Consider the following 13,969-nt stretch of genomic DNA (forward strand, 5'->3'; position numbering starts at 1 on the left):
TTAACTAGGGTTGGGTATCGATTTGGTGTTTTATGGAACCGGTGGCAAATTGATACTTTTAAATGGTACATGTGGCTCAATGGTGCCTGAACCGATACTTAAAAAAAAAAAAAAAAAAAAAAAGAAAAAAGGTGGATAACATTAAAGAACATTAAAAATATTTAATGCTCTCATTTTCCGAGTTGTGCTTCCCTCATGTATTTCTCGATCTGGGTCATTATTTAATACAAAACAATGTTTAATACAAAACCACATATAATGTATCTACTGTATATCTGTCAATCACTCTGATATTTAGTTAAAATGAATGAATTGACTGAATGCTGTCTGCCACTGTCTCAGTTCTGTGAATGACTGTATGGTATGCCACATGCACTGTAATATGTTTTATTTTACATATTACATTTTCAAATGAAAATAACAACATGATCGTTTTATAAAGTATGCATTCATATGTGTTAAGGGCTAGATTTTCGAAAACTTTACAGTAGATGGTAAAACTGATTGCTCCCTTGTGACCTTTTGTAAACTGTATTTATGACAAAGAACTGCACAGATATATATTATAACAATCTATTGATAAACACTAGATTGTTTCTGTTTGAGTCCACTCGTGCTGCGCTGCCGCGGTCTGCGGATTGAAGAGCACGCTGAAAGATGGGGAGGAGACCAAGTCTGATGTTGTTTTCATATGAAATTTAAAGGGGACTGACTCTGAGGCCATCACGAATTTGTGTACAGTTTATGGAGCTAATCGCTATAGCCCCACTAAAAATGGGCTAGCGACACCCATGCTTCTTACGTCCATTTCGGAAAACCAGGACACCTGGCACCGGGTTTTGGTACCCAGCCCTATTCTTAACACTGTTTGTGCTGTGGACATTCTCAAATGATGCAGCTTGTTTTAGTGTGCCTCTCTGTGACTTAACATTTTTACCTTTAATTAATATTACTAATTAACATCAGTCATCATATGTGGAATTGTTGTGATTCTAAGCTATAAATGTAAATGTTTGGTTAATATTCATTAGAGTAAAAACCATTTGAAACCACAACTTTTACAAACAAAATAAAGCGTCTACCAGGTCTGAATGAGTACAATGATGTGTGTGTTTATACAGGAGCACAGCAGCAGTTCCATTGGAAAGATTGAACCCATCTCTCCTGTGAGCCCAGTGCCCATGGAGCCAGACCTGGACTTGGTTCCCTCTCGCCTCTCCAAAGAGGAGCTAATCCAGAATATGGACCGCGTGGATCGGGAGATCACCATGGTGGAGCAGCAGATCTGTAAACTGCGTAAAAAACAGGTAACCTTCTTCACATTTTGCCTATTTATTTTGAACCCTCGCATAAAGGATCCTAGAGTGTTTTTTTTTTTTTTTTTTTTTTCAAGAAAAGTTGGCCTTCTAAAATAAGCACCAGGACAGTTTGCAAAGCTTTTTATTTAGGTGAAGGGAAGTATTTCTTTCTAAGTACAGCTTTCAGAGCTGCAATAAGTTGATGCTTTTCATCCACAGTGCAGTTAGTGTTATGTAATCTGGACACTCTAGTGTAGTAGCAATAGTAGATGAGTGTGTGTGGAGTGGAGTTATGATGATTGTGTGGTTATTGCCTCAGCAGGCCACACAGCTACAAACACACTTCCTCTCTTTCCTCTCAGTCTCCTTCCCTCTCTCGGTTTCCTCTCCCCCTCTCTTTTTTTTTTGGCAGTGCCTTTACTCAGTGGTCTACTTCAAGTGTTAATGCAGTATAATTTTAGGTCACTTATTTCAGTGGAATAATTGCATCAAGTATATTCAACCTTTTTTATGTCTTTTAATTTTCACAATAGTAACTGTATGTATTACAAGGATATTTTAAGGTTGCATTAGAATGTATTCTCAGATATTTCTAGTCATGCTTATTGCACAAAATATATAAGAAAACCATGTCTGCTTGTAAAACAGACCCCCTAATTCACTTGAGGTTTTGGACCATGTCCAAACCGCTGCTCAATAAATCGAAGCCACCTGTGCTCCATGGGCTAGTCCATTGAGGGAGTGATGGAGGATTGGAGAGGGAGTGAAACGGCTTTGAGTCTGAGTGGTTGTATAAGTACAGTCACGCTACCAAGAAAAATGAACCTCTCCTCATCTGCCCTTCAACCTCATACTGTTTTCTTCTGAAAGATTTGGCATCTTTTTTCAGTGAGGTAACAGACCCCATCCATCGCTCTCCTCTCCCCTTAGGTTTCTTCCAAGCATTAAAACATCTGGAGCAATTAAATGGTAAAGTAAACTTTAACATAAAGCGAGGGAGTGATGGAGAGAAGAGAGAAGAAGTGAGAATATCAAGTTACCATGTGTTTGAGTGTCTGCGAGGGCGGCGGGACGGCGGGACGGCTTGTTTATTTTCTTTAACTCAGTATACACACAGTCTTGATCCTGCACTAGAGCTGATCCATATGAGTTTGGGCTTATGCTTGCAAGACGGAGGCCCCTTCAAGCATTTCATTGGAGCTAGGGCCTCTGCGTTTCTGTGCGCATCTGTGTATAAGCTGTGAAATTATTGTTGATCATCAATCTTTGACTATTAAGTTGTCTAGCTGACTCTCTTTGCTAAAGCATTAGTGATCCTCAGCCTATCAGAAAGCTTTTCTGATATTAGCAGTGCTTCTGATGTGGGGATAGTGTTAATATTATCTCACATAATATTGCATTCTTGTTGTGTCTGGCTGCTTATTCTAGCAGGGTTGCATTAGTCCTATTTCATCAGTAAAATTAAGAGTTTTAGTATAGGCCTAGTTCTTATTTTTATGTTTTAACCTTTGTCACTGTTGATTTATAGCAGTCAGAATTGTTAGGAAGGTCTTTCATGCTCTGTATTTTTTTTTTTTTTTTTTAGCAACAGCTGGAGGAAGAAGCTGCGAAACCCCAGGAGCCAGAGCGCACCATCTCACCTCCACCCAGTGAAGCCAAACACCGCAGCCTTGTCCAGATCATCTATGATGAAAACAGGGTGAGAAAAAAACACTCACTGTACATACTGCATCTAATTACATATATGCACATATATATTGCATTAGACAAGTACACACAAATGTTAAATGAATGTTGGTGTTCAGAGAAGCTCATCTCTGAACAGAAGCAGGTAGGTCAAACAGCTGTGACAGATCTTAATGAGAGAAACGAGCTGTTAAATGTGTAATGAGGTGCTGCTATCGATTGATGGTGAACTGACCCAGAAAATCTAGAAATGTCAGTGCAAATAGCATACCATTCAGGCTCCTTCGAAATACTTTTTTGAGACACTGTGATTTAGGTTGCACTACTCCTAAGCTTACATACTATATGCTATGGATTGTGTGGAATTTTAGACGCAGCCATGGAGAGTCACTCAGCATACTGTATGCTGCAGCATTCACCAGTGTCAAGTCCTTGTGGCTCCTCGTAGTGATAATGATCAATTTAAAACCCCAAAGTGTCTCAAACTATATCCATCTATTTAGAGTCTATGTATAGATATATTACCGATATAATATATCTATATAATATATATATATATGGATATAATATCTAGATATATTGGGAAATTGACACCAATCAAATTTTCTGCATCTATTTTTAATGGGAAATTAACCCCAATTACTTTTATAGCAGATATACTAAGCATGGAGATTTGGTTGTGATAATCTGCCAACATCTGCTTATAAAGGCAAACAAATGACAGTTATCAAATAATCAGGCCATCTGAGAATCCCTTGTCAATGTAGCATATTTTTTGTTATGGTTTTCTATTTTATTTTTCTTGCCATGTCACATCTTGTATGCATCTGAAACCACCTCCTGAGGTTTGAGTGATTGGATTACTGGCTTTCCTTTTTGAATGCGTCTTGGAGGGTGTTTTTAGTGCTTAATTTTAACACACCATTTGGAAAGCTTCATGTATCTCCATCATAATTTCATCCGGCTTTTACTCTTCTCTGCCTCAAGTGTATCCAGGTCTGTACATTTGCTTCTCTGTCAGGTGGTTCTGGCTTCGGTCCTGCTGTGATCTTTTAATCACACCCACCATCTCTTAATCCATTAAGGCCTCTCATGCTGCGATACTGCCAAAGAGCACTCACGCCTTCCTGTTCTCTTCGAGGAAGCGCTCGATGCTTTCTGAAATCCACGGGATAGAATACAGAAGAAAGAGCACGTGTGTGTACATATGTCAGTCAAATGTAGCAAAAACACATTAAGGGAGAGCATTGATTATGAAAAAAATATGCATTTTGATAAAATATGTTTTAATTATATTGTTATGTTTAACTGATTGATTGATTTAGTTTATATTTTAAAGTTAGATTATTAGTAGTATTATTAGTTATTAGTAAATATAATTTAAAAATTCCAATTAAATTGCATAACTTAAATCTGCTATTTAAATCACAACCCTTATAATAAGAAAAATAAATAAGAGACACATAATCCACTCAAAATAGCCAGCTATCTGCTAATATTGTTACCATATCCACCTAACCTATTTTTTTTTTCTATTTTTTTCTCTCTCTCTTACTCTCACTCTCTCTGCATTTGAGCAAGAAAGTACAGAATGTAATAGATTCTTCTTTCTTTATTGCATCTAATTGGATTATCTCCCCAGCCTTCTTTCTCTCTCCCTCTCCCCCTCTTTCTCTCTCTCTCCACTCTCCCAAAGAGAGAGGGGAGAGAGGTAGATGGCAGAGGGCAGCGAGTGTCTTCCTTCTATAGATATATCAATAAATACAACACCTACAAAACACCTTCTTTATTATTTTTTTCTACTAAGAATATAATAAGTTTTGCCTCCGTGATTTGCTACTTACATCTGACATGTGCGCTTATCCTGGTTTTTTTAACAGAAAAAGGCAGAGGAGGCTCACCGGATCCTGGAGGGACTCGGACCCCGAGTGGAGCTGGTGAGTCCACATTTCTCCTTGTATTTATTTCCCATTATCCTTCTTTCACTCATCGTCCCTCTTTTTTCCATCAGTCTTCTCTATTAAAAAAGCTTGTGATGTCAGCCGATGCTAATAGAGTCCATATGTTAGTTTTATAGCAGTTTCAGTTCTGGTGTCTCATCAGCTGATGATGTCAGAGTTGACGTTGAATGTGCTCAGTTTGTGTCATCATATCCTGCTGTTACAACATATCTCAGTCATGTTCATAATGTTGTTTTTCTTTGCAGTGTTACTCAAAATTTGTCACAGTGTTTAGCAGTTTTTTTTCTGAAATGAATGAGCTGATATCTTAATTCATCTTTTATAAATATGTATTAAGGTTTTATTTATTTATTTATATTTTATGCGATCATCGCATTTGAGGTGTATGAAAACCTACTGCTGTAACATTACCTCCACAGTGTGAAATATGAACTCCTTCAGCCTGTGAGTCTGTGTGTGTGACTACATGCACTGCTGCCTATTTGTTTACAACATGGCTGTTGACCTTGTGCAGAGACTTTTGGCGCAACTATATTGATAATCGAGGTGATAGAACAGCCCTTCTGGTGCCACTGCTTTGTGATGCTTTGTGACAGAAGAGAGACACTGCTACATGTCCGTTTTCCCTCTAAAAAAATCCTTCGTTTGACATCTCAAATGAGTGTGTGATGGTGATGATGATAGCAGAAGATTTTAGATGTAATGTTGGAGAAGACACTCTTTTCTGTGTTTCTGGGCTTTTTGAAAAATGGGACAGTAGAAAAAGAGAAGTTCTCCCAGAGCTGGGATGCACTGATGTGACCGCTGTGTGTGTGTGTGTGTGAGAGAAACTGAACTCCACTGCTTCTGTCTACCCTACAGCCTTTATATAATCAGCCGTCTGATACCAAGCAGTACCATGAGAATATCAAGATGTGAGTATATTTTTCTGTATCTCTTGGTCTTTCCGTCAAAACCAAAAACAACTCCAAAACAGCACCCCAACACTGTCAGCTCATTACTAGCTAGGGATGCACCGATATGAAATTTTTGGCCGATACGGATAGCCGATAATTATTTATATATGAAAGCCGATAACCGATATGTTGCCCGAATAATCTAAATCCAAATTTTTATATAATTATTGAGAGCCTGATTTAAAAAAAGTCTTGCCATTAAACACTTCAACATAAATCAAACATAAAACAGCCTTAAAAAAATAAATAAAATAATGCAAACAAGTCACTGGGCAACATTAATTAGGTGTAAACAAAATTAAAAATCATGTGCCATGGATAAATTAAACGGAATAGCCTCCGCACCGACAATAATACAATTATTTTAATTAAATCATATGAAAATAATAAGATAAAAATAAAAGTTGTGGTTATTATTAATAATATATTAATGATTTAGAAAAATACATTTCTTAATAGCTACCATTGTTTCGGAAATGAGGAAATCAATAACTTTTGTAGATTTAAGGATTGATCTTTATTTAAATTAGAATATAGTGTATGAAAAACTTTATTCACTTTCTGTATATTTCCTGCTTGCTGAAGGGCACAGGTAAATATAACATTTATTGTAACGAGAAACAAAAATATAAAATAAAAATGTAAAAATAATTTCACTCTAATTTGCTCTTTCACTCTTACACATTTACTGTTGCTCAGCAAAATTTCCCAAGTGAAATCACATCATTCTAATAGGATTGCGTGCAATGTGGAGTTTTGCGTAATGCGAAAAAGTTCACAGATTGCACCTGTGTTCAAGTCGGTCAGATTCGCCGCGATGACCACCAGAAAGCTGCTTAGTTTGAAAATGACTTTGGTGTGAGCTGTACTTCATACAACTCTACTTATTTGACAGCGGACCTTCTTTTGAAGGTGTGCCCGTAATGTGACCATACCTTTATTTATTGTGGTTAACAAATCCCCTACTTCCAATCATTCTGTGATCTTTTAGGTTATTTGGCCTCATAACTTACAGACATTCAAATTGTTTGAAAAAGATGTATTTCAGCTGTTATCTGATCACACACAATTGATGGTTTTGTTCTCAGGAGTCTTTTATCAACCTGAGCAGCACCAGTGGGAAATATTTGTGTAATAGTTGATGTGTGGATAGATCTTGGGCATTGAGCTACATTCTTGGTTACAGCACGTCTCGCACAGCAGCTAATCCTGCAGGCCATCTGCTGTGTAATGCAGTGCCACCTCTGCACCTACACGCTGCATCTCACTCGTACAAGTACATACACAAACCAATGACTCAAAGAGATTCTGCCAAGTGCACCAGTGTATCATCAAATGCACATGAATACCAGGCTGATTTCCCTCGACATGTTGGCATAAATATGCAGTTTTTATCCAAACTGCTGAAAGATGCACACACCCTCATGTAGGACTTATTAACGCAAGCTGTGAGTAAATTAATGGTCGTGACCTCTGCCATTTGAGAGAATTAATCTGCATGCAGTGAGAGAATTAAATAAGTAATCTGACCTACATTGCTAGGTAACTTGCTAGCTAACTCTCTCTTAAACACACAAATAAACAAACAGATATTACACTTCAAAAGTTTGAGGTCAGTAGGATTTTTATGTTTTTAAAAGAAGTCACTTATCATCACCAAAGCTGCATTAATTTGATCAAAAATACATTAAAACAGTAATATTGTAAAATAATATTACAATTAAAAATAACCATGTTCTATATTAATATATTTAAAAATGTAATTTGCATTGAGCTATATTATATACATTTTTAGTGGTTTAATGGTTAGGGATACACCAATGTATTGGCCGTTGATATTTATCGGCAATTTTTTTTTTTAATTTACAACCAGTGTTGGGCAAGTTATGTTTCTTTTTTTTCTCCATGAAATTTATGAAATCCCAGCATACACTCGCCCGATGAATATTTGTTATTAAAGCATCAACAGTCACAGAACACTGTTATTTTTAACTAAATCAAGCGGCTGCTGTGTGCATGGTTTGGCAGAATGCCAGCAAAGAGCGCTGCATTTATAATCTCTAAAAGACATCTCAGATCACCGGTATCTCACAAATCTGTTATAACACAATACATATATGCATAACGAATCTTTCATAATGTCTGCAATTTGTGTGTTATAATGAGAGGATTCGTGAGCATGCAAAGTTCAGAACTGCATTGCTCAACGCTGCAGACACATGTTAGAGCCCAAATAGAAAGTCTGCATACGCTTGCGCCTGTTAATCGTTTATATTTTATATTAGTTCATGCTGCTTTTGTGCAATAGATGAATAACAATTTAGTTGTTTTAGATATTTTATGTTTAGATATTTCTATTTTGATTAGATATTCCCGTGAATCATTTTACTCTCCCACATCCCGCACACACACGAGTGTCTACCCGCTCGCACCAGCACTCGTCCATCTTCTCCGCGCCGCGCTCTGTTGCATCAGGTCTCGCAGTGAGCAGGTCTCTGATCCACTGGCACTTGACTCGACAGTGCTACATCCTTTTTACAATCTCTAGATTATAAAACACTGCATTCTGTCAGCAATGTAACGTGGCAGTAACGTATAGAGACCTCGGCTTGTAACTATACTCTAATTACTTTTTTAAAATTATAATGCGTTAAATTACTCCGTTACTAAAAAGTAATCAAATTACAGTAACGCGTTACTAAGTAATGCGTTACTGCCCAACACTGTTTACAACCATCAGCAATGCGGCTATATAAGGAAAAAGGCTGAAATTAAAAAACGATTGTTTATTAATTAACTGCGTGAAGGCACTGAGCTTCATAATGTCTGTTGCATAATCCTAACGCTGCTGTCTGCACTTTAATGCTAATCAAATAAAAAAAGACAAACGATCACACACTATTCTTAAATGAATAACTTTTGTAACTTTCATAAGTGTAACGGACCTCATCTCAATGATGACCAAAACTTTACTGATGGTTTATAAAGTATATTGCGTCCTTTTTCGATCCAAAACAATCACCATAAGAGCTAAACAAAACACAGCACAAGAAGTGCACATTAACTCTCTCCCAGTTGCATTATCATCAACATGAAAAACACAAACCACTTATTACAACTAACAGTAAACAAATATATACATATATTGTGCCTTTTCGGGGGGTGCTCAATAAAATGACAAACATTAAATCCAAAGAACTGCATGCTTTCATTACCCATATAGCTCCGTAGACTAGAAAACCCATCAAAATAAGAATCCCGCATTAGTAAAGTAGATCTCATACATATTTAAACTTGCAAAAAATACAAAAAATATTAAAATGTATACAAAAACAAATTAGAAGATGAATCATAATAAAGTATGTTACAATAAAGGATTAATAATAATTATAATTAAATGCAGTTGTTTTTGAACTCTGCTGATTTAAAAAAATGATCAAAATACTATCTATTTTGATGGCAAAATTTCGGAATCATATCGGAATCGCCCAATAAGAGTTTGTTAATATCGGTATCACAAGCCATATCTTGGGTCCTAGACATATGCAAAATATGACTGCCTTTGCTTTCTGTTGCACAAAGATTGCTTACACTTTGACTCTTGTATAGGGATGTTGCGGTGACGGATTTTTTCCACCGGTTAATCGACGTGTAAAAAAAACGGTAATCCCGGTGTCACCGGGGTTGCGTGTCGGGGATTTCGGGTGGCCGAAAATGCGGTCGTTCAGACGTGCACACGTCTCAATTTACTTTCACTTTAATTAGCGGCAATTCAGTAGCATTTGTTTAAATTAATCATGGGTTAATTTATTTTATTCTTAATAAAAATACAAAAACCAATAAGACACTCGCTTGTATTACACACATCTTTATTGCAAAATGAATAATAACTTAACACACCATGTATGTATTTCGTCACTGCACGTGTTCCACCTAGCACTGTCCCTTTTATATTTTGTGCATCGCGCAAATGCACCACTTATCGAAGGCTGTGTTTGTTGTGTCAGGCTTTTGTGGTCGATTTTTTGCCGCTGGACCCATCTTGGCCGCTTCATTTTTTGTGGTGTGCTTGAAGATGTGCGTGTAAATTCGAAGTGTTACCTCCGGATGCCACTTTCATCAGGCAAAGTTTACAGGTTGCCTCGTTAACGTTTTCAGGTTCCCTGTTGGCATTTGGTTTGAATCCAAAATATTTCCAAATAGGTGCTTTTGCATTTCGCTTTGAAACCAGATCTTCCGCCATCCTTTGCCAGTTAGCTCGCCTCACTCTCCTCAAATGATAAATGAAATCGGACACCTGCTGCTTTACTGCGGCGCTCGTTCCGCTTACGCTAAATTACGAAGGCACGTAGTCACTAACTGAATTAAGTGCTTTATTGCTATAGACTAAAACTTCAACACGATAGGGACGGTGCCGGTGGTCAAGTGCTATGACCGGTAGGTGGGTTAAACACCGTGTATCACCGGTAACACCGACTATCGCAACAAGCCTACTCTTGTATATGCAAATATTGATGAGATGCATCAAAGCTGAAGTGTAGAGGTGACATTTTATGTTGCTTAATTATTATGTATTCCACTTTTGCAGAAATCAGGCAATGAGGAAGAAGCTAATTCTGTATTTCAAAAGAAGAAATCATGCTCGCAAACAGTGGGTAAGTGAAAGCACTCAAATGCGCACACAGAACACACAGCAGGATGGCACTGTTGCAGCTCGCAGTACCTGAATATTGGGCACATTTGTTTATTCACTACTAAGACAACAAGAATAGTCTTCCATAGGATCCCAATGAGGAACCCAGTGTAAGGAAAGAGTGGTTGAATTGATGTCATTGAATTGGTTGAATTGTAGTTATCGAATAATGGGGTTATTGAATACTACACTGGAACTGTTAGCATTCACTAATTACTTTCATTCTAATGTTTCCTCTCGTGATGACTCTACTGCAGGATACACTATGTAGACTTAGATATTCATCCTTTATGTTCTGACTGGTGTGTTCAGGAACAGAAATTCTGCCAGCGCTATGACCAGCTAATGGAGGCCTGGGAGAAGAAAGTTGAGCGCATTGAGAATAACCCACGCCGCAGAGCCAAAGAGAGCAAAGTGCGGGAGTATTACGAAAAGCAGTTTCCTGAGATCCGCAAACAGAGAGAGCTGCAAGAGCGTATGCAGAAGTGAGTGGTCTTGTGTTGTTATAAGCTTTGGAGACATTTGCATGATCATGTGTGGTTTCATAAGTATATTTATATCTATATGTTTGTGATTCACTACAGTAGAGTGGCTCAGCGAACTGGAGGTTTGGCCTCAGCAGCACGCAGCGAACATGAGGTTTCTGAGATCATCGACGGAATCTCAGAGCAAGAGGTAGGGTTTGAGCTTGTTTCCTGCATTGCTTTTCAGTACCAAATCTGCAGCACCATAGAAGGAGAATACATTTTACCATAGTTGTGAGCTTGCAGTTTTGTGAATTTGTGGATAAAACACTCTGTACCGTGAATTAATGTCAAGACACATCTCTTCATATTGTGTTGTGCATTCAAAACATTAATCTAATTCACATACGAGTGACTCTCATACATTAAGCTCGCTCTTTTAATAAATCAACAACTCATAAATTGAGCCATCTGAATCATTCACTGAATTAACTTAGTGAGAATTTGGTGAATGAATCAAACATTTTTTTGTGGAATTATTATCATCACTGACTGTTCATAGAGAAATGTTGCTATACTCAATAGACAAGCAAGCAGTTTTTTGTTTTGGTTTGTTTAATAAAATAGAAGTCAAAATCATATATTATACACTACCTTTTAAATATTTGACAGTAAGTTTTTTTTAAAGAAATAATTTTATTCAGCAAGGATGCATTAGATTGATTAAAAGTATCAGTAAAACATTTGTATTACAAAGATTTCCATCAAAAAAAAAAAAAAAAAAAAACAAAATATATATATATATATATATATATATATATATATATATATATATATATATATATATTATATATATATATATATATATTATATATATATATATATAAATAAATGCATCCTTGATGAGCATAAGAGACTTCTTTCAAAAACATCATAATTGTCTTACCAAACATGAAACAGTATTGTGTATGTTACCAAAAATTGTTTATGTGTGTCTGGAAAAAGTGCACAAAATAGTTGCTATACTCAATAGACAAGCATTTTCTTGAATGTAAAAGGATTGTTTATGTGTGTCTGGAAAAAGTGCACAAAATATCAAAGTGAATTAACAACTGAAGGTCTCTTATTCAACTAGTTGGGTTTTGTGGCTGATGCACTTCCTAAACTGAGACATAAGATTCAGTGGCCACATTTTTGCTGACTGTATCTGCCTTGCTTTTGGCATTACTGTTTCTCGTTTTCTTTTCGCATATTTATTTTCATTTCATATTTGTGACTGCCTTTTCCTCTCTCTCTCACTGCAGAACTCAGAGAAGCAGATGCGTCAGTTAGCTGTGATTCCTCCCATGCTGTTTGATGCTGAGCAGCAGAGGATAAAGTTTATCAACATGAATGGGCTGATGGACGATCCCATGAAGGTCTACAAAGACAGACAGGTCATGAACATGTGGAGTGAACAGGAGAAGGACACTTTCCGTGAGAAGTACGTTCTGTCCTCATTGCATTGATGTGCATGTTGATTTTGCTTGAAGGAACGAGGAGTTACGAAATCGGTACTAAAATGCATCAGCATGTGGTTTAGCATCTCTCTCCTGGTTTTCAAGAGCTCAGCAGTTTGTGTGCATGTGGTTGTGTTTGATTGTTGGCTAGTGGTGCAGCACTAGGTGAAACGTGAACAGCTGAAATCTACATCAATGTGCTGATGCTGATGAAAGCTAGGGCTGGGCGGTATATTGAGTTTGTACGATATATCAATATATTTTTAATAGGTGATATGTGCACAAAACAGACGGAGCACAATAGAATATGAGTGCAATAATTGTGAAACATACGTTAACTAGCCTAAAAAAAGAGGTTTTTAACGGGATGGCAGACAGCAGTGTAATTAAAATAATAGATGTACCAGCTACGTTAAGTCCAAAATCTGGACCCACTTCGGCTTTTATACCATCGATGGGACAAACAAAATCATATGCAAAAGAGTATGCAGTATGCAAGAACTGCGTTATTTGCATGTGTTTGCTGGTTAAACATTTAATTCACATGCGGTTCTGACATGCGCTTTTTCTGAGCATGTACTGTACAATTGAAGTGCGCGCACACTAAAAAAGCCTGACAAACAGCGCCTGATTACTGGACTTATCTTTTGCATCTGAATGTGCTAATACTGTCAAAAACATACAAGGTTTACATATAAGCACATTTGGTTATGTCTAAAGTGAAAGTAAACAGTTGAGAGAAAAACCTGCCTGTATAATAGATGTCTTCAGTTCTTAAAGCGACAGCAGACTAATTGTACTAAACATGCTGCTTCTTGTCATTTAAAGGGGTGGTTCACCCAAAAAAATTAAAATTCTGTCATTATTTACTCATTCTCATGTTGTCCTAAACCTGAATTAATTTCTTTCTTGTGCTGAACACAATGAAAATATTTTGAAGAATATGGGTAACCTAAAAGTGACTGGTCCCCATTGACTTTTATAGGAGAAAAAAAATGCTGTGGAAGTCACTGGGGACCAGCAACTGTTTGGTTACCCACATTCTTCAAAATAACTCATGTTCAACAGACGAAGGAAACTCATTCAGGTTTAAAACAACTTGAGAGTGAGTAAATGATGACAGAAACTTTTCAGCAGTTTGGACTTGAATAAGAGAGCCTGCACTTAACCTTTTCACAGACATTTTGTGTTCATAGACAGATATTGTGATGTATAATTATAGGATTGTCTAGCAATATATATCGATTTTTACAGAATATGCACAGAATTGGTATTATCGGTATCGTAAGCCATGTATCGTATTGTATCGTGAGGTATCTTGTGGTTTCCACCCCTAGTATTAATTGTGTCAGCATTGATTTTGTGCACATAATGTGGATAAGCCGGAACAGGCAAAGATGTCTGCTGAATGA

At 37.0% G+C, this 13,969-nt stretch overlaps 1 protein-coding gene across 2 annotated transcripts in view; it reads left to right on the forward strand.

Annotated features, from left to right (window-relative positions):
• LOC109112920 (nuclear receptor corepressor 2) overlaps positions 1-13,969 on the forward strand; it is a 133,834-nt gene that overhangs the window by 77,039 nt on the left and 42,826 nt on the right. For both annotated transcript variants that reach the window (XM_042762543.1, XM_042762544.1), the window contains exons 5-12: positions 1,122-1,307; positions 2,884-2,997; positions 4,865-4,921; positions 5,807-5,859; positions 10,490-10,556; positions 10,907-11,079; positions 11,179-11,269; positions 12,363-12,541. In XM_042762543.1, the coding sequence (XP_042618477.1) occupies positions 1,122-1,307; positions 2,884-2,997; positions 4,865-4,921; positions 5,807-5,859; positions 10,490-10,556; positions 10,907-11,079; positions 11,179-11,269; positions 12,363-12,541 (920 nt within the window). The remainder of the gene's footprint in view (positions 1-1,121; positions 1,308-2,883; positions 2,998-4,864; positions 4,922-5,806; positions 5,860-10,489; positions 10,557-10,906; positions 11,080-11,178; positions 11,270-12,362; positions 12,542-13,969) is intronic.

Source organism: Cyprinus carpio, chromosome A8, assembly GCF_018340385.1.
Source record: "Cyprinus carpio isolate SPL01 chromosome A8, ASM1834038v1, whole genome shotgun sequence".
In the NCBI taxonomy this organism is placed as follows: domain Eukaryota; kingdom Metazoa; phylum Chordata; class Actinopteri; order Cypriniformes; family Cyprinidae; genus Cyprinus; species Cyprinus carpio.